The sequence below is a fragment of the Erpetoichthys calabaricus genome, chromosome 1, assembly GCF_900747795.2.
Source record: "Erpetoichthys calabaricus chromosome 1, fErpCal1.3, whole genome shotgun sequence".
In the NCBI taxonomy this organism is placed as follows: domain Eukaryota; kingdom Metazoa; phylum Chordata; class Cladistia; order Polypteriformes; family Polypteridae; genus Erpetoichthys; species Erpetoichthys calabaricus.
Window position 1 is genome coordinate 16,850,747 of NC_041394.2, and position 22,168 is coordinate 16,872,914.

The 22,168-nt window shown below is 40.5% G+C and overlaps 1 protein-coding gene across 1 annotated transcript in view; it reads right to left on the minus strand.

Moving 5' to 3' along the window:
* ppp1r37 (protein phosphatase 1, regulatory subunit 37) overlaps positions 1-14,340 on the minus strand; it is a 183,841-nt gene extending 169,501 nt beyond the window's left edge. Inside the window, 1 exon segment of the mRNA XM_028793010.2 lies at positions 12,724-14,340. Coding sequence (XP_028648843.2) covers positions 12,724-13,411 — 688 coding nt within the window. The 5' untranslated portion in view covers positions 13,412-14,340.
* Between the last annotated feature and the right edge of the window lie 7,828 nt (positions 14,341-22,168).

Below are 22,168 nucleotides of genomic sequence, written 5' to 3' on the forward strand. Positions count from 1 at the left end.
CCTCAATAAACATGCTATTCTTGATAAATTTCAGTCAGGTTTTAGAACAAATCACAGCACAGAAACTGCACTCGTTAAAGTAGTAAATGACTTGCGGGTAAATGCAGACAGAGGCCATTTATCTGTTCTCATCCTCTTAGATTTGAGTGCCGCATTTGACACTATTGATCATAATATTCTTAAGAATCGCCTTAGTCAATGGGTGGGCCTCTCTGGCAGTGTCTTAAACTGGTTTGAATCCTACCTGGCAGGGAGAAAATTCTTTGTTAGTTGTGGTAATTATAACTCAAAGACACATGATATTCTATATGGTGTTCCACAAGGCTCTATCCTGGGTCCGCTGCTCTTCTCAATCTACATGCTTCCATTAGGTCAGATTATCTCGGGACATAACGTGAGCTACCACAGCTATGCTGATGACACACAGCTGTATTTATCAATAGCACCTGATGACCCCAAATCTCTTGATTCGCTAACACAATGTCTAACCTGTATCTCAGAATGGATGAATAGTAACTTTCTCAAATTAAATAAAGAAAAAACCGAAATCTTAGTGATTGGCAATAATGGATACAATGAGGCTATTAGAAATAAACTGGATGCATTAGGATTAAAAGTCAAATCGGAGGTAAAAAGCTTAGGGGTAACCGTTGATTGTAATCTGAATTTTAAATCGCATATTAATAAAATCACTAGGACAGCATTTTTTCACCTAAGGAACATAGCAAAAGTTAGACCTCTTATATCATCGAAAGATGCAGAGAAATTAGTTCATGCGTTTGTCTTTAGTCGGCTAGATTACTGTAATGCACTCCTCTCAGGACTACCCAAAAAAGACATCAATCGTTTGCAGTTAGTGCAGAATGCAGCTGCTAGAATCCTTACCAGGAAAAGAAAATCCGAACACATTTCTCCAGTTTTGATGTCACTACACTGGTTACCTGTGTCATTCAGAATTGACTTTAAAATTCTGCTTATGGTTTATAAAGCTTTAAATAATCTCGCCCCGTCTTATATATCGGAATGTCTGACACCTTATATTCCAAATCGCAACCTCAGATCCTCAACTGAGTGTCTCCTTAGAATTCCAAGAGCAAAACTTAAAAGAAGTGGTGAGGCGGCCTTCTGCTGTTATGCACCTAAAATCTGGAATAGCCTGCCAGTAGGAATTCGCCAGGCTAATACAGTGGAGCACTTTAAAAAACTACTGAAAACACATTACTTTAACATGGCCTTCTCATAACTTCACTGTAATTTAATCCTGACACTCTGTATATCCAATTCATTATAATAACTATTCATTCAAAATTTGTACTAACCCCTACTCTCTCTTCTGTTTCCTTTTCCGGTGTCCTATTGGTGGTGGCTTGTGCCACCACCATCTACCCAAAGCACCATGATGTTCCAACAATGATGGATGGATTAAAAGCCAGAAGTCTGTATAACCATCAGCATCAAGTGACTCCGTGAGAACCCTAACTACAAAGAGGACTATTTCATTTATGTTAGGTAGAATGCCCAAAGGGGACTGGGCGGTCTCGTGGCCTGGAACCCCTACAGATTTTATTTTTTTCTCCAGCCTTCTGGAGTTTTTTTTTTTGTTTTTTCTGTCCACCCTGGCCATCGGACCTTACTCCTTTTTATGTTAACTAAGGTTGTCTTATTTTAATTTCTTATTTGTCTTTTATTCTTCTTTTCTTCATTATGTAAAGCACTTTGAGCTACTTTTTGTATGAAAATGTGCTATATAAATAAATGTTGTTGTTGTTATTAAAAGTTGTCTGTGTTCCATCTCTCCTGTTTAAACAGTAAATTGTGTTTATGATTTCCCAACACATCAGTACTCTGGAAGTTAAACGCAACTAAAGAGATGTCCCAAAAGGCACTCCAATGCATTATACTGCTAACAAGATCTGTGCTAAACCATGTTTTGAACCACACAATACATTATGATCTCTTCAGTCTTACCTACATCAGTGCGGCAAAGAAAAGACCACAATGTCAGTTATGGTCCAAAACAAAATTACTTGCAGCACTAACAAACTATTGTTTTTCGCCTTAGTGCACATAATAACAGCTAATTCCCCTTTACTCCTGGCTTTAACATGACTTTTCAGTAGGACGAACACCATCCATGAGCATTATAAAGTCATTAATCTCACATACCGAGTACGGTAAAATTTTTACTTGCATGTGCCAACTAACATGCAGCCTGTCGCCATGATTAGTGAATATACCTTGAAACATCCGTCTTTCTTGCCTTGTGTCTTTATACTGTAATTCAGATCACACTCAGTGGGAGTCAGAAACTGACAACAAATCACATTTAATATAAAATCTGCCCACTCATTTGCTGCTACATCACACTGCATGTTTTTTCTCCTTAATAACTAACCTAGCTATCTACACTCACAAGCGTATTCCAGGATCAGTCATTCTGTACTTGTGGTTGGAGATTTTCTATTGTCATAAAGGTTTATGCCCAATGAGAAAGACCAGGGTTTACTTTTTAAATGCAGGTTCCTCTCTGGAGCTTTCATTAAGGGCAGGCAAGTATGGCACATAGCTTTCTAATCTTTTTCCTCAAGATAACATACTGTAAAAGTAGCACCAAGAAACACATGACAAAAAAAAAATTCCTAAAAAAGCATAAGCAAGTCGTGTTCAGCAGAAACCACTCACACAATGAAAATACTGTGAGAATCAGCCAATACAAAAGTGCGAATGGTACACTGCAAAAAATGTGATCTAAGTAAGAGAAAAGTATTTATATCAAGACATTAAATCTTGTTTTCCTTACTGTAAGAATTACAAAAATGTGGATGTTAGGTTAACTGGTAATTCTATAATCAGCTAATGTGACTTTACACTGATAGAAATAACAGAGTGCCTTGCAATGAATGAGCACTCAGACATGGGTTCACTTTTGCCACATAAGCATTGCTGCCAGGATAGGCTCCAGCTCATCATGACACTCTATCCTAAAAATTAAAAATATGTTCCAAAAAATGAATAACTGGCAACAATGTACACTAATTTTCCAATAAGCAATGTGAATCAGAAGCTTATAATGGAATCCACTGAAAATAAAAGTTTGCCCTTTTAGAGGGACACAATGACAACAAAGAAATTACATTTCAAACAACCTCACATTTGTTTCTGCAATGCAAAATGGTGAATGTGGTTAATATGTGAATAATAACAGCAGTACAGCGTGTTGTACGAACATAAAATAAAACAAAATATTCTTAATATAACTTAATCTAATTTAGGGTTGTGGCAGCCCATACTGTCAGAATTGAACATATATTAGAAATTCATAATGCATTGGGCCCCAGTCCATTATAGGGCATACACACACACACACACACACACACACACACACACACACACACACACACACACACACACAACCAGACAGGGCCAATGCAGGATTGTAAATAAATCTAAACAAAGTACATCCTTGTGTGAGGATCAATGCGTTTTGAATAAATAAGCTCTACGTGTAAACTAGAATGTTTATATGTATAGCAAGATGTAATATATTAAGAATATGACACATGACTAGCATATATCTGTTAAAAATTCTTCCGGTATCTGCCTGCTGTGCTGTGACTGGGTGTCTAAATGACCTACTGTAACTGGTGATGCTTCCTCATTCTTTCAGCATTGTGAAAATAACACTCTTCCACATGCTTCATTTGCTTATCTTAGCTACCAAGATGCTCCTGTTATCTAAAATGTAGACTTCTAAGATGTTTTTTTCATTATTGCTTCATTAATGCCTTTCATTTGAAGCAAAAATACCTTTAAAAAGGTACGGTAACACACAGACAGATGTAACAAACTAAATTCTAAGTAGATACTTGATGATTTAAAATACTAAAAACTATTTTCATTTTTCACTTGAGGAACACTGGTCGATGAGCCAGAAAAGCAGTTTAACTGAACAAGCAATTTAACGTTACCCGTCAATCCATTGACTCATTTTTAACCCTCACAGTCTAAATTTAGCATTACTGTAGGCAAACTCTATTACCAACACTGAGCAAAAAAAGCAAAAACCAACCCTGGAAGAGGCACTGGTCTGTAACAGGGCACACTTACATCCATACAAACATGCTCCCGCACCCTGTTATACACTATCAGCCATTATTAAAGTAGCATACATTGTCTTTTAAGTGCATAAAGAAAAAAACAATGCAGATATAAGCAGGGCTGTGGAGTCGGTAGATAAATCTTTCAACTCCATCTCGTTAGTTTCTGGTACTTCTGACTCTGACTCCTCTGTATTTAATGTGCTAATGTATTTTCAATGTTGATTAAAGGAAGGCAACATACACGTCATTTAACCACAGAACTACTGGCTAGGAAGCTGACTCTCTACCGTATTGGCCAGTTTAAACAAAAGACAAGAACCCGTGAACACACATCAGGCCATAGCACACACCTACACCTATATCATTACACTTATTTACACTCGAATTAACTTGTTAAACACATCATATCTGAAATAAAATGAAAACACTTTTTGTAATGTACCATAATCCATATTACAATATGTGAATGTCAGGTTGTATAATAGCTCAGCTGAACTTCACACTAGTAGTAACATAACTATGCACTGGGCTTTATTCTTACATCAGATAAGTGAAATGGGGCATTTGAACTTGCTGTATTTTTTTTCATTACAATTTAAATTTATTAGGAGTCGGAGTCTGTACATTTTTACCGACTCCAACCCCGACTCCAGGTACCCAAAATTGTCTCCAACTCCACAGCCCTGGAAATAAGGGGACTTTGCAACCTCCATAAAGACAGGATTCAACTCTAGTTTAATGGAGTAGCACAACTTTGTGAATTTCCCATTGGGATTAATAAAATATCTATCTATCTATCTATCTAACTAATGCAACACTGTTCATCACCTCTAATTATTTCCATTTCAAATAAATAACTACTGTTAATTTAAAGTTATGCAACAACCACCAGTACCCTGTAACCATTATTATCTGACATCATAACCTGCACATGTATTAATATCGTCTCTTCTAATATACAAAACGTGCTGCTGCATACCATTGGATGATTATCCTCTGTTGTTTTACACTAATTTTAAAAAGTATATAACCGGGGTTAAAGAGGCAAGTTACAACCAGACCTGGAGAGGTAATGTCTTTAATCATATTATGACATCCACAAACCCACATAATCCAATACAAGTTATCCCAGCAACACGGGACATCAGACAGGAACTAGCCCTGGACAGTGTGTCAGTCCACCACAGGGCTTGCTCATGAACACACCCATACATACATTAAGCCAACATGGAATTTCTGAATAACATAACACAGTTTCTGTGAATATCAGAAGAAAAACAGTATGTACACAAACATAAATACACATAAACCTACCTACAGAAGGTAACACAGTACAGCATTCAAAACCAACATGCTAGATCTGTAAAGCAGCAGCAGTAGCCTCTGTGCAAACATGCTAACCTTGACATTTAAACACACTGTACTGCCTTTAACATTTAAGTGGATATTTAGGTATCAGATGCTACACAAATGGTGGAGCACAAGAAGAGGAGTTTCCAGATGTAATCAGTGACTGGTTTACGACACATTACATTAAAACACCAACAGGAGGGGATGCCAGTCTGGGTTTAGTGCTTTGCAATAACCAGGTTAGAGTTTGTGAGTTAGATGTGATTTAACTGTATGGATCTAGTGAGCAGTGACCATAATTTAACACATTTCACAGTACTTTGGCAGAGCACACGTGCAAACACAGAAACTGCCAATATTAACTTTCCTAAGGTACATTTCGAGCAGATGTGGCAAAGTCTAAAAGGGTCAAACTGAGATAAGCTTTCAAGTGTGGAGACAGGCAAGGAGCAGTACATAGTAGGTTTAAAAGAGCATAAAATATATTATGCAAGGTAAGTTCATACCAAAATTCATAAGGAGGAAGAAGGGCATATGACAACATGACAGCAAAGGTTAAAAAGGATAGTAGGAAAGCTAAAATGTACTTACAGTTAAATACTTCAGAAAACAGATTAAAGATAACTAAAAGTGATTCTTTCAATTTTATAGTATGTAGCAAGTGAACACTGGAGGAGGTGAGATATAATTGAAAAACAAAGTGCAAATTAAGACATACAGTGTATAGGGAATGCTCTACACTTGCATTTCTCTGATGTTTACATTTGTAAACGGCAACACTTATTTAAATAGCATATTTTCCATATACAGGATGTAGGCCAAAGTGCTTTACAAGGTGTTAAAGCAACAGTTAAATGAACAGAAGAACAAATTAAAATTAGATAAGAATGATAATGAATAAATAACATAAAAAATAAATACAGTAATCCCTCCTCCATCGCGGGGGTTGCATTCCAGAGCCACCCGCGAAATAAGAAAATCCGCGAAGTAGAAACCATATGTTTATATGGTTATTTTTATATTGTCATGCTTGGGTCACAGATTTGCGCAGAAACAGAGGAGGTTGTAGAGAGACAGGAACGTTATTCAAACACTGCAAACAAACATTTGTCTCTTTTTCAAAAGTTTAAACTGTGCTCCATGAGAAGACAGAGATGACAGTTCTGTCTCACAATTAAAAGAATGCAAACATATCTTCCTTTTCAAAGGAGTGCGCGTCAGGAGAGAGAGAACAAAGCAAGCAGTCAAAAAAAAATCAATAGGGCTTTTTGGCTTTTAAGTATGCGAAGCACCGCCGGTACAAAGCTGTTGAAGGCAGCAGCTCACACCCCCTCCGCCAGGAGCAGGGAGAGAGAGAGAGAGAGAGCCACAGAAAAACAAAGTCAAAAATCAATACGTGCCCTTTGAGCTTTTAAGTATGCAAAGCACCCTGCAGCATGTCCTTCAGGAAGCAGCTGTACACAGAAGGTAGCAAAGTCCCTATCGTCTAGGTGTGCGAACAGCCCCCCTGCTCACACCCCCTTACGTCAGCGCGAGAGAGAGAGAGAGAGAGAGAGAGAGAGAGAGAGAGAGAGAGAGAGAAAGTAAGTTGGGTAGCTTCTCAGCCATCTGCCAATAGCGTCCCTTGTATGAAATCAACTGGGCAAACCAACTGAGGAAGCATGTACCAGAAATTAAAAGACCCATTGTCCGCAGAAACCCGCGAAGCAGCGAAAAATCCGCGATATATATTTAAATATGCTTACATATAAAATCCGCGATGGAGTGAAGCCGTGAAAGGCGAAGCGCGATATAGCGAGGGATCACTGTAATCCAAACTTTCATAAAATAAATATACAGTTAATAGAGAGGTAGATGCCTTATGTGTAGAACCGGCTTTTAAGTCCCAAAGATGAGTCTGATGATAAAATCAAATGGCCAGGAGGACAGAAAAAAATAAAACCATAAATTAATTAATTAATCCTAATCCTAAGAAGTCTACAACACTTCCAGAAGTCTACAAGACCAAAGACGTCTATAATCTCCCAGCAGTATCAAAGAGGTACAGAGTGATTTGGGAATTGCTATGACTAAATCTCATTTATGCTACCGTATCTAAGGAAGTTAAAGAGTGCATATATAAACAACTGATGTGTATTTTTTGAAAAAAAATCACTGCACATTGGGGAAATTCCAAAGGACTGGGAACTAGTAAATATTGTGCCATTATATAAAAAGGGTGACAACAATAACTATAGGCCCTGCACCAGAGGCTAATCATGTGAAGGAATTATTAAGGAAAAGACTGAGCATCACATGGCAAGAACATGGGGAACAGACGGAGGAGGTTATGTTTCACTATTATGCTGGTATTCAATGACTAAATATTACGATCAGGGATGTGCATGCAGTATAATATTATTAACCTTGATTTTCAAAAAACTTTTGATAAAATTCCATGAGACAATAATCATTAAACCTAAAGAAGTGCTGATTCAATATGCAGGGTGTTGAAGGGTGCAGAATTGACCGAGACACAGGAAGGGTTATTGTCTGAGGAACCTATCAGAAATAGGTGTTGTTAAAAGTGGTGATCCCGGAGAATCAGTGTTGGGGTTGCTGCTCTTTTCAATATACAAGTTACAAAGTAAATATCTGAATATAAATATAAATAACATGATATTTATAGGGCGGCACGGTGGCGCAGTGGTAGCACTGCTGCCTCGCAGTTAAGAGACCTGGGTTCGCTTCCCGGGTCCTCCCTGCGTGGAGTTTGCATGTTCTCCCCGTGTCTGCGTGGGTTTCCTCCGGGCACTCCGGTTTCCTCCCACAGTCCAAAGACATGCAGGTTAGGTGGATTGGCGATTCTAAATTGGCCCTAGTGTGTGCTCGGTGTGTGGGTGTGTTTGTGTGTGTCCTGCGGTGGGTTGGCACCCTGCCCAGGATTGGTTCCTGCCTTGTGCCCTGTGTTGGCTGGGATTGGCCCCAGCAGACCCCCCGTGACCCTGTGTTCGGATTCAGCGGGTTGGAAAATGGATGGATGGATGTATTACTATAGAGATATCTGGACACGATACAGCAGTTGGCAGATTAAATTTAAGTAAATGTAAAGTATTACATTTAGGAAGTAAAGATGTTAGATCTGAATACACAACGGGAGATTTGAAACTTGAAAGAAGACGTTATGTGAAGGACCTAGGAGATGCAGTAGTATCTTCTGTACACCAAATTTGGGGACTTTCAAAACTTACCTCGATGTTTTTTGAAGAACTAAATGGCTTATTCTTATCTAAGCTGTCCTAACGTTAAGTGTATTTAACATCAACTTTGTGTATTTAACTTTGGCATCTTTTGGAGTCAATGCAGCAACTGTTTAACCTACGGAGGTATGCCCTTTCATAAAATGTAGTGTGACCCTGAAAATATAACGGGGTAAGGGCAGGAGGTAAAAAGCTGGGTTAATTTCCAGCATAAGGTTGTGCATTATACCAGTATTTAAAAAGTACCAAACAACCTAATTTTTAAAACAGAACAATACCAGTATTCATTTAATTTTGGTACTGGAAATAGACGTGAGCTTTCAAGCACCTTGCACTCAAGACATTTATTAGCACGATCCAAGGGGGAGACCCCCAACTGGGGACAAGATTCTCACAATGAATTCACTGGTCAACAAGCATTTTACTGGGATTCTTTCACCTTTACTTTAACAGGTTTCACTTGCCGACTCCAAATCTGAAAACCGTTTTCGTCCAGCTCGTCCCATTTTTTAGTTATGATGTTCCAGGTGTTGGACAACTAGGGTGACTGGACAGTAAAGGCAATGCATTTCACCATTTAAGAAATAAGTTTGGTCTTAAGAAAAGTGAAGCCAAAATTAAGGAAGGTGTTTTTGTTGGCCCTGAAATACATGAACTGATGGTTGACAAGGAGTTCAAAAGGAAACTGAAGCCAACTGAATCAGCACCCTCATTCGAGCGGGTTGTCCAGAATTTTCTTGACACTCACAGAGCAGAGAATTATACTGAGCTTGTGGAGAATATGCTGAAAAGTATATCAGCTTACGGGAGCCAGAATGTCACTGAAGACACATTTTTTACATTCTCATCTCGACTTTTTTCTACCAAATCTAAGCGATGTCAGAGATGAGCACAGGGAAAGATTTCATCAAGATATAAAGGTGATGGAAAACTGATATTGGGGAAAATTCCCTCCGAGCATGATGGGTGACTACTGTTGGTTCTTGCAAAGAAGCGCAAAAACATTTTTGGGCATGCTGACCTCACTTTTATATTGAGGTAAATTGACATAAATATGCTTTAACGTGTCTCTGGTATCATCTTCTGGTTTGTTTTCAGAATAAACACATCAAAACAATTTTGGTGGGACAGAGTCCAAACTCTAGATATCGTGTTAATATATTGATATTCAAAAGTGTCAAAACATCAATGATGTGTATTTCAAAAACCTGACGTGCTAGCTTAATTCCGATTTCATATATGAAATCAGTGTAAAAAATGAATAAAGAGATGCTCTGAAGTTCCCAGAAGCAAACAAAAAATATTTTTTGTAGACCAGTGTGTGGAGCGCAGTTTAGAAGGGAGACACGCGTGTTTGTGGGCAGAGGGAAAGAGGCAGTTGTAAGACAGGAGGGTGGAGGGAATTTACTGTATCTGTTATTTGCTTCAGTTCTGTTTTCATACCAGTTAGTACTATCAAATCAAACATTATTATTTGAATGCAATTTGAATCTACTTCGAAAAAACACTCGCATTCCATCATAAAAGAATGGTCCTTTATTTTACAGCACACTAACTTTTGCATTACGTTACTCCAGAAATGCTATGCTGCAATACTTTTGGATGTGCTTAGCACATCAGTTCTATGATAAGCGTTTTAATAATTTTTAATTGTTAGTTTGCATCGTCATTTATAAAACACACACACTTGTTCAGCTTTTTGGTGAACTGCTACTAACAGCCGATTTTAAACATTTCTCAAGCACTCTGAAAGTATAGTTTTACTACGGGTTCTGTTCCACTTCACACTTGGATCCAAGATGCCTTATTTGCAATTGTTTTTATCTATCAAATGCTAATAGGGACTCTGCTCTGTTGGGCCCTTGAGCAAAACCCTTAACCTGCAATTGCTAAGCGCTTTGAGTAGTGAGAAAAGCGCTCTATAAATGCAAAGAATTATTATTATTATTATTATTATTATAAGTATTCATCAAAGCAAACAAAGACTAGATTCCTTTCTCATTAAACATAACTGTTTTGTTTCTGATTTTCACTTTATTAGTGTAACATCTGTAAAATCAGCATTTTAAGCATCAGGAAAGCATACTTAGCTACCTCAATCACACAGGTCTTTGAAGACTGCCTGCTTAAACATGATTCCTAAAATAAGGGCATAATGAAAAATAAGTATTAAGGTTACATGTGTTATTTTTGCTGAATCTGTAAAGGGAACGGGAAGAATCCCATTTAGTTTAATCCTGTATGCTATTTTTTGACAAACAGACGACAGCTGCCACTCCATAACCCTGACCTTAACTCGGATCTTCCCCCCAACCCCATAAACCTGTACTTCTCGTACATTAAAAGAAGCAATTCCTTTTGTTAGACTCTTTGAGCCTTTATTTATTTAAAACATAGATGGCACATAACGGAGCGGAGGACAAGATGAGCTGGTGGGATGTGGGAACTAAAGTAATGTGTGCATTTAACATGTTTAAGCAATTGTGAGCAATTTTGGATGGGTTTCATATATGCATTACAGGCTTGTGAAGTGTTCCGGTTCTGCTCTTCTCTTTGATCATGTCATTTTCCATGCACAGAAAATACATTTTTTTAATGAAAGGCTGTGTTTTCAGGTGAAGGCTACATTGCAAGTTATAAGCACTGCAATTTTTTGCAAAGACACCGTGAGCAAATAGATTAATAACAGTGATGCATACAAAGATGCATTAGGTACAACCATACATTCAGTAGCATTTCTATTCTATATTCAAATATATTTGAATATTTACTTTGCACATAAGCATTTGAGCCCAAACTTTTGTCAAATTTGACAGGCCTAGCACCAGTATGGAGGTCCAAAAGCTGGTATCGATACCAAAGTCAAAATTTTAGTACCGATCCAACACTAATCCTGTACTTGAAGTACTGGTGTGTAACAGATTTTAGGTTAGACTTGCTACATGAACAACTGACACACCAAACAAAACATACACACACAATTATGACATGCAAAAACTAATTGCTGATTGCTACCTATCCCACACACAACTTCATTTAGTCAATTAAAAAAAGGAAAAAATAAATAAATACCATCACCTTTTCTAACCCCGCAAACTCTCATACATTATGCAAAAAAAGTTACAAGCCCTATCAAGTGGGTACCATTGGGATCACCAGAATTCAAATATTAAAATAAACATATCTATAATTTGCATATTTTTCCAGAACATTAAAGTGGGAAATTTGAACTGCAGGATGCTCCTTAAATCAAAATAAGAAATTAAAAAACTTATACCGAAGTAACTCAGAGGTGGGATAAAATCTCTGTTTTGCACAATATATTTTATCATGAGGTGAAATGAGCATTAAAGTGGTAGCAATAATCAAATAATAGAAGTGATAACCACAAAAAAGGTATATGTGCAAATTTTAAATTGAAAGCACATTCACAAAAGTTATTGCCAAGGTATTTTTTGCATAACAAATACCTAATAACTGCTTTTATATTCCACCCTTCAATGAGCGCAGTACAACAAAAAAACTTATATAATTTTAATAATAAAATGGTATCACAGCAGCATAACTATTATCTCAACTCTTACTCAAAGGAACTTTAACACATTCTCTCAGAATATTCTTAAATTATGAATTTTCAAGATGTCCCCCAATGAAATTGTATTTTAATACCGTACTCCTAAAAAAATAAAAATAAAAAAATAATAAAAAGAGCATAAATTATATCCAGATTGGTTCCAACACTTGTGCTTTTGAACCCTGTTTCGGTAAGTCCATTACGCTGAAAAGTGCTTCTGACACAGCAAAGCTGCATGAAATTTCGAGACCAGAATAATGCTTAGCAATAAAACTCTCCCCAGCACAGGCACAGCATCACTGAGACTAAACAATTTCATTAAGCCTCTAAAAAGTATATGTATTTTTAACCTTCTGGCTATTTTGTTAAGAAATTACAAAATATAAACCACTAGTTTAAATCACAGCATGAAAAGGCATTTTGCAAAATATGTCTAGAAACAACAGCTGTTAATAATTACCATGTCTCCAGGGGTCCTTGGGTTCAACTGCGCCTGACACGATTTGCTCATCTGAAGGGAAAGTTACTCTCTTTGCACTGTGTTTTAGCTTCTCATTGTCCTCAGAAGGTGGAGACGGGGAAAGGCCAAGTCGCTCAGAGCTTCCCAGATCAGCAGGGCAATCCACAAGCAGATCCGGAGCACTCAGTGATAGGGTGTCAGTAGGTTCTCCCTGTACTTTATTACCCTCTGTTTTAGGGGAACCGGCTGAGGAGGAATCCGCTTCCTGTAAAGTTAAATCCTTATCTCCTTCTGCCAGGGAAGGCGAGTCACAAGTTGATCCAGATACTGAGCCAGTGTCATTCTGATGGAAGGTGTGATCTTCAGAATGATTTCCTAAGAGTACATTATGAAGGTGCAAGTCTGAATTTGTGTCAGACAGATGGCCTACTAAGGATTTGCTGTTTCCATTAGTGTCTTTTGTTGCCTCCTCTTCATGAATCTGATCCATCACTAAACCTGGCTCTGCCAGGACTCCCAGTTCAACACCACCACTGTCATCACCACCAACCTGAAATGTCACTAGATTACCATCCATCACCAGTTGGTTTTCTAAGACTGAGCTTTCCAATCCTCCAGTCAGTGTTGCATCTTTCTTTCCTATGGCATTGCCGTTCCCCAGATCTGCCTTTGGTTCTTCCCAATTCATTTTCTTACTGCTAGCTACATGGAACTTTTTTAAAGTGCTGTATTGGTATGCTGCAAAGGATATTCAAATCAGTTTCCAATTCTCATTCTTAATGATAAAACATGACCTTTATTGTAAAGCAAACATGATTTAAGTGAAGTCTGCTTTCATTGCTTGACTACTTACTGCATTCCCTTTCCGCAATTGTGTCTAAAATTAACAGTTTTCTTCTTTTAAATTATTGCTACCAACCAAATAAACAAAAAAAAAGTTAACCCATTAGAAAGATCATATTTGTATAAATGTAAACCATTCTCAGATCGCTTTCAATCCCAGTTACTTGCGTACATCTCAAATGTTCAGTGGTTAATTTCCAAACAGCGCATTGTCTCATTGTGTTTAACTGTGGATTGAATGAACCTTTGGTTTACTAGATCTAAGCGGGGCTTACAAATACAATTAAGGAAGGGAAGAATCACTTGCTCTCCAGACGTCAAGTTTCAAGGTAGCTCCTTCTCACGGATTCGCAGAATTCGTTCTTGTTTTCACGCTGCTTACTCCCCCATGGCATAGTAGCATTACTCCGGCGTAAATCGTTTTCCTTGTTCAAACGTGTCCAACAGTGGACAGTTTAGCGCCCCTTGTTTGTTTCAAAGCTCTGTCAAGACACAGGTAGAGGCCAGGTACATCCCATCCCGCTTTCTCTTCAGCTTGGAAAAAGAAAACAATTTTTTTTAATCCCCTTTGATATTGTTTAATATAGGCAGCCGGTGCTATATGGTGATTCCTGCTAGGCTGGCTTCCTGGCTCTATTCTTTGTGTTTTTTTCCTTCTTCAAGTCCTTTGTGTCGAATGTTTTTGTTGAAAAAACAAACGAAACGTCTCTCCGGCTTCTGCTCCGTGTACTTCTATTAAATACAAGTGTCGCTCGATTGAGAGCGGTACTTTCCTTCATGGGCTGCCGAATCATTCGCTTTCTATAAAGATAAATACTACTGACGAGAAAGAACAACAAAATAAATGCATATGTCATTTTCCCCATCAATTTTGGCTAATATTGACATCTGGAATTTGTTTGTTTTTATTCTGAAATAATTGTTTATTTCACGCTCTGTTTTGCGAGCTTGACTGCTCCGATTTTTGTCGAATCTGCTGACTGGAACATCAGTGCTCTCCAGCGAGTCTGACTCGGTGGGATTCTTCATGCCGACAGCTCCACCCTCATGCTACCGAATACGGTGGTTTCTCTTAGAGAAGTATGTTAACAGAAGTTAGCACATCGCAGAATTATATGACTGTTTCGATATGTCTCATTTGTAAGGGTTTACCTCAGTAAAGCGCTAAATGAAAATAACGTCTAAATCAGATGAGGAGTGAAGGCAAAGAGAAAAAAAAATAAAAACGTATGGGTTATTTCTATAATAGTCTCATGGGGCCAGGCATGATTCTCAAACGAGAATATACACACGTCTGGGGACAACCCGTGAAAAAGTTTGTAGTGAATAGCGGCGAAATCCTGACCTGCAGAGGCTACGCCTACTGGACTTCTTCCTAAAACATCCGCCTCCAATTCCAGTGTTTTCAGGTCCAGGTTTTTCACACTGAATTGGGAAAGCCCAATTGGCTTTTTTGGGGCCAATTTTTTTTAAAATGATGCATTATTTTGGGCTATTTTCAAACCTCCATCCTCCGCATTATTCCCATGTTTTTCATCAATCCGACACCCCTTTCCCTGCTATTCAGACATGCTTTATCGGTTTAAAAAATAACTAAGGAGGGACCCCCCCCCCCTTCCTCAAGATCCAATTCTTTCACTCTCAAAGCCATCTTCTGGTGTTTCATTACGTCTATGTGAGATAATGGGCACTTTTTTGGTGTAAATTCTCTGTTTTTAAGCTGTTGTGGAGCTTTTTTTTTTTTTTTTTTGGTCCATGAAGTTTAAACTGATGGGATTTCCGGGAAAGAGTGAAAGAAACTGAGAGAAAATAAAAAGCTTATAGTTATCATTTCAACAACAACAACAACAACATTTATTTATATAGCACATTTTCATACAAAAAGTAGCTCAAAGTGCTTTACATAATGAAGAAAAGAAGAATAAAAGACAAATAAGAAATTAAAATAAGACAACCTTAGTTAACATAAAAAGGAGTAAGGTCCGATGGCCAGGGTGGACAGAAAAAACAAAAAAAAAAACTCCAGAAGGCTGGAGAAAAAAAATAAAATCTGTAGGGGTTCCAGGCCACGAGACCGCCCAGTCCCCTTTGGGCATTCTACCTAACATAAATGAAATAGTCCTCTTTGTAGTTAGGGTTCTCACGGAGTCACTTGATGCTGATGGTTATACAGACTTCTGGCTTTTAATCCATCCATCATTGTTGGAACATCATGGTGCTTTGGGTAGATGGTGGTGGCACAAGCCACCACCAATAGGACACCGGAAAAGGAAACAGAAGAGAGAGTAGGGGTTAGTACAAATTTTGAATGAATAGTTATTATAATGAATTGGATATACAGAGTGTCAGGATTAAATTACAGTGAAGTTATGAGAAGGCCATGTTAAAGTAATGTGTTTTCAGTAGTTTTTTAAAGTGCTCCACTGTATTAGCCTGGCGAATTCCTACTGGCAGGCTATTCCAGATTTTAGGTGCATAACAGCAGAAGGCCGCCTCACCACTTCTTTTAAGTTTTGCTCTTGGAATTCTAAGGAGACACTCAGTTGAGGATCTGAGGTTGCGATTTGGAATATAAGGTGTCAGACATTCCGATATATAAAACAGAGCGAGATTATTTAAAGCTTTATAAACCATAAGCAGAATTTTAAAGTCAATTCTGAATGACACAGGTAACCAGCGTAGTGACATCAAAACTGGAGAAATGTGTTCGGATTTTCTTTTCCTGGTAAGGATTCTAGCAGCTGCATTCTGCACTAGTTGCAAACGATTGATGTCTTTTTTGGGTAGTCCTGAGAGGAGTGCATTACAGTAATCTAGCCGACTAAAGACAAACGCATGAACTAATTTCTCTGCATCTTTCGATGATATAAGAGGTCTAACTTTTGCTATGTTCCTTAGGTGAAAAAATGCTGTCCTAGTGATCTTATTAATATGCGATTTAAAATTCAGATTACAATCAACGGTTACCCCTAAGCTTTTTACCTCCGATTTGACTTTTAATCCTAATGCATCCAGTTTACTTCTAATAGCCTCATTGTATCCATTATTGCCAATCACTAAGATTTCGGTTTTTTCTTTATTTAATTTGAGAAAGTTACTATTCATCCATTCTGAGATACAGGTTAGACATTGTGTTAGCGAATCAAGAGATTTGGGGTCATCAGGTGCTATTGATAAATACAGCTGTGTGTCATCAGCATAGCTGTGGTAGCTCACGTTATGTCCCGAGATAATCTGACCTAATGGAAGCATGTAGATTGAGAAGAGCAGCGGACCCAGGATAGAGCCTTGTGGAACACCATATAGAATATCATGTGTCTTTGAGTTATAATTACCACAACTAACAAAGAATTTTCTCCCTGCCAGGTAGGATTCAAACCAATTTAAGACACTGCCAGAGAGGCCCACCCATTGACTAAGGCGATTCTTAAGAATATTATGATCAATGGTGTCAAATGCGGCACTCAGATCTAAGAGGATGAGAACAGATAAATGGCCTCTGTCTGCATTTATCCGCAAGTCATTTACTACTTTAACGAGTGCAGTTTCTGTGCTGTGATTTGTTCTAAAACCTGACTGAAATTTATCAAGAATAGCATGTTTATTGAGGTGCTCATTTAACTGCATAATGACTGCCTTCTCTAGAATTTTACTTAAGAAAGGCAGGTTAGAGATGGGTCTATAATTTTCAAGAGCAGAGGGGTCGAGATTATTTTTCTTAAGTAGGGGTTTAACTACCGCAGTCTTAAGACAGTCTGGGAAGACCCCCGTATCTAATGACGAATTTACTATGTCAAGAACATTATCACTAAGCACACCCGATACTTCTTTGAAAAAATTTGTTGGTATTGGGTCAAGGGCACAGGTGGATGGTTTCATTTGAGAAATTATTTTATGTAAATCAGGTAAATCTATCCTAGTGAAAGACTCTAATTTATTTATTATGGAGTACTGGGGTTTCGGAGGATCCTTAGTGTTGGGGAGATATACTATGTTATTTCTAATATCATTAATTTTTTGATTGAAAAATACAGCGATAGCCTCACAGGTTTTACTGGAAGTACTTAGGAGGCATTCCTTTGAGTTACCTGGGTTTAATAGATGATCAATTGTCGAAAATAAGACTCTGGGATTACTAGCATTGTTATTTATAATCTTAGAGAAATAGCAGCGCCTCTCAAGACGGACTGTGTTATTGTATTCTGTTATTTTAACTTTTAATATCTCATAGTCAATAGTTAGTTTAGTCTTCCTCCATTTACGCTCAGCTCTACAGCATGTTCTCTTTAAATCAGACACTCTTTGGGTCTTCCAAGGTATAACAATGCTAGAAGATTTTTTAACTGTCTTTTCAGGTGCAACTAAGTCAACAGCAGCCCTCACTTTAGTATTAAATCTTTCCACCTTACTATTTACATTCTCCTCGCTATTATAGTTGGCACTATAAACGGACTGATTGGTTAGAATGTTTGTAAGTTTTAAAGTTGCTGATGAGTCAAAGAAGCGTTTTTTAACAATATGCTTCTCATGAGTGTTTTCTATCATTATTTCTATATTAAAAAGTAGAAGAAAATGGTCTGAAAGACCCGTATCAATGACCTGCTTTATATCAACTTTTAGTCCTTTAGTAATTACTAAGTCTAACGTATGACCTGCTTTATGTGTAGGCTGATTAACGAGCTGTCTCAAATCAAAAGAGTCCAGGAGGTTCATAAATTCTTTTACTTTTTGGTCACACTGATTATCTACATGAAAATTAAAGTCGCCGACTATTAAGAGTGTGTCATAGTTCGTAATTAAGATTGACATCAAGTCAGAGAATTCCTCAAAGAAAGACGCGTTGAATTTAGGAGGTCTATACACGGATAATACTAGAACGTGAGAATCTCCCTGAATAACAATGGCGAGATACTCAAAAGACTTGAACTTACCAAAACTGATATTTTTACATTTTAACCTGCTAGAGTAAATGTTTGCTAATCCGCCACCTCTCTTTCCTTGGCGATCAGCATGAGTAAAACTGTAATCAGGGCCTCGGTAGCACATGATAACTGGAGCTTCATAATAAATTTGTACTTTTTTATGAGTTCTGTGACAGAGGAGACACACACGCACACACAGACCACATTTAGATACTTGGCTCCGCTTTTGAGAAATACAGGGAGATTCCCTTGAAAGAGGCTCTGAATATTCTGTTGTAACTCCCGTTTGGTTGAAGCAATCTGAACCAAAAAAATACGCTCCATACCTTGACATATGTGTAATCAATTGCATTACATGCGATGCTGGAAGTGGTTTCTGTTTTCCGCCAGACACATTTCTACGTGGTGCGCCATGTTCCTGAACATATTGGCAAGCATCTCAAGGGAAATAGCAGCAATTTTTGTTGGGCGTTTTTCTTCAGATCTTCCACAGTGCAAGGCTTGTACCGTTAGACCTTTCTTTTGCGCATACCCCAAAGGAAGAAGTCTGGTGGTGTCAGATCTGGAGACTGTGGTGACCAAAGCCTCATTGAAATTACCCTGTTGCCAAAGAAGGACTCAATTTCTGCCAAGCTCCTTGCCAATGTGTGACATGTTGCTCCATCTTGCTGGAAGTAAACTTCCATTAACTTCGAATCATCCAGTTGATTCTGACATCGCTTAAACAAATTTGTGACCCAACAGGTTCGCACCATGAAGACACATAGGTCAATACTGTATACCACCATTCTGATGAGAAGTCGAGTGACTGAGGCACGGGCGGTATGCACCCAGAAGTTGCAAACAGAGGTTAAACCTCATGACAGCTGTCCTCATCGCTCCGACACGGGGCATCCCAGCTTGTTTGATACTGAGGAGCACATCGCACGTTGTTTCGTTCAGATTGGTTCGTCTTAGCAACAGTTAAACAAACCTCCTATGATGGAAAACAATTTTGGACGGCATTTTCCCTTGCCCGGACGCAGGTCACCGGGGCCCCACTCTGGAGCCAGGCCTGGAGGTGGGGCTCGATGGCGAGTGCCTGGTGGCTGGGCCTGCACCCATGGGGCTCAGCCGGGCACAGCCCGAATAGGCAACGTGGGTCCCCCTTCCCATGGGCTCACCACCTATGGGAGGAGCCAAGGAGGTCGGGTGCAGTGTGAGTTGGGTGGTGGCCGAAGGCGGGGACCTTGGCGGTCCGATCCTCGGCTACAGAAGCTGGCTCTTGGGACATGGAATGTCACCTCTCTGAAGGGGAAGGAGCCTGAGCTAGTGCGCGAAGTTGAGAGGTTCCAGTTAGATATAGTCGGACTCACCTCGACGCACAGCTTGGACTCTGGAACCAATCTCCTTGAGAGGGGCTGGACTCTGTACCACTCTGGAGTTGCCCCCGGTGAGAGGCGCCGAGCGGGTGTGGGTATACTTATTGCCCCCCAACTTGGAGCCTGTACATTGGGGTTTACCCCGGTGGATGAGAGGGTAGCCTCCCTTCGCCTTCGGGTGGGGGGACGGGTCCTAACTGTTGTTTGTGCATATGCACCGAACAGCAGTTCGGAGTACCCACCCTTTTTGGAGTCCCTGGAGGGGGTGCTAGAGGGCATACCTTCTGGGGACTCCCTCGTTCTGCTGGGAGACTTCAATGCTCACGTGGGCAATGACAGTGAGACCTGGAAGGGCGTGATTGGGAGGAATGGCCCCCCCGATCTGAACCCGAGCAGTGTTTTGTTATTGGACTTCTGTGCTCGTCACGGATTGTCCATAACGAACACCATGTTCAAGCATAGGGGTGTTCATATGTGCACTTGGCACCAGGACACCCTAGGCCTCAGTTCGATGATCGACTTTGTGGTCGTGTCGTCGGACTTGTGACCACATGTCTTGGACACTCGGGTGAAGAGAGGGGCGAAGCTGTCAACTGATCACCACCTGGTGATGAGTTGGCTTCGATGGTGGGGGAGGATGCCGGTCAGGCGTGGTAGGCCCAAACGTGTTGTGAGGGTCTGCTGGGAATGTCTGGCAGAGCCCCCTGTCAGAAGTAGCTTCAACTCCCACCTCCGGCAGAACTTTGACCATGTCCTGAGGGAGGTGGGGGACATTGAGTCCGAATGGGCCATGTTCCGTGCCTCTATTGTTGAGGCAGCTGACCGGAGCTGTGGCTGTAAGGTGGTCGGTGCCTGTCATGGCGGCAATCCCCGAACCCGTTGGTGGACACCGGCAGTGAAGGATGCCGTCAAGCTGAAGAAGGAGTCCTACCGGTCCCTTTTGTCCTGTGGGACCCTGGAGGCAGCTGATAGGTACCGGCAGGCCAAGTGGAATGCAGCTTTGGTGGTTGCTGAGGCAAAAACTCGGGCGTGGGAGGAGTTTGGGGAGGCCATGGAGAACGACTTTCGGACGGCTTCGAGGAGATTCTGGTCCACCATCCGGCATCTCAGGAAGGGGAAGCAGTGCAGTGTCAACACTGTATATGGTGGGGATGGTGCGCTGCTGACCTCGACTCGGGACGTTGTGGGTCGGTGGGGGGAGTACTTCGAAGACCTACTCAATCCCATTAACATGCCTTCCAATGAGGAAGCAGAGCCTGGGGACTCAGAGGTGGGCTCCCCCATCTCTGGGACTGAGGTCACCGAGGTGGTCAAAAAACTCCTTGGTGGCAGGGCCCCGGGGGTGGATGAGATACGCCCGGAGTTCCTCAAGGCTCTGGATGTTGTAGGACTGTCTTGGTTGACACGCCTCTGCAACATCGCATGGACATCAGGGACAGTGCCTCTGGATTGGCAGACAGGGGTGGTGGTCCCCCTCTTTAAGAAGGGGGATCGGAAGGTGTGTTCCAACTACAGAGGGATCACACTCCTCAGCCTCCCTGGAAAAGTCTATTCAGGGGTCCTGGAGAGGATGGTCTGTCGGATAGTCGAGCCTCGGATTCAGGAGGAACAATGTGGTTTTCGTCCTGGTCGCGGAACAGTGGACCAGCTCTATACCCTTAGCAGGGTCCTGGAGGGTGCATGGGAGTTTGCCCAACGAGTCTACATGTGTTTTGTGGACTTGGAAAAGGCATTCGACCGTGTCCCTCAGGGAATCCTGTGGGGGGTACTCCGGGAGTATGGGGTACCGGATCCCCTGATAAGGGCTGTTCGGTCCCTGTACGATCGTTGCCAGAGCTTGGTCCGCATTGCTGGCAGTAAGTCGAACCCGTTTCCAGTGAGAGTTGGACTCCGCCAGGGCTGCCCTTTCTCACCAATTCTGTTCATAACTTTTATGGACAGAATTTCTAGGCGCAGCCAGGGCGTTGAGGGGGTCCAGTTTGGTGGGCTCAGGATTGGGTGACTGCTTTTTGCAGATGATGTTGTCCTGTTTGCTTCATCAGGCCGTGATCTTCAGCTCTCTCTGGATCGGTTCGCAGCCGAGTGTGAAGCGGCTGGGATGAGAATCAGCACCTCCAAATCCGAGACCATGGTCCTCAGCCAGAAAAGGGTGGCGTGCCCTCTCAGGGTTGGTAGCGAGATCCTGCCCCAAGTGGAGGAGTTCAAGTATCTCGGGGTCTTGTTCACGAGTGAGGGAAGAATGGAGCGTGAGATCGACAGGCGGATCGGTGCAGCATCCGCAGTAATGCGGGCTCTGCATCGGTCTGTCGTGGTGAAAAA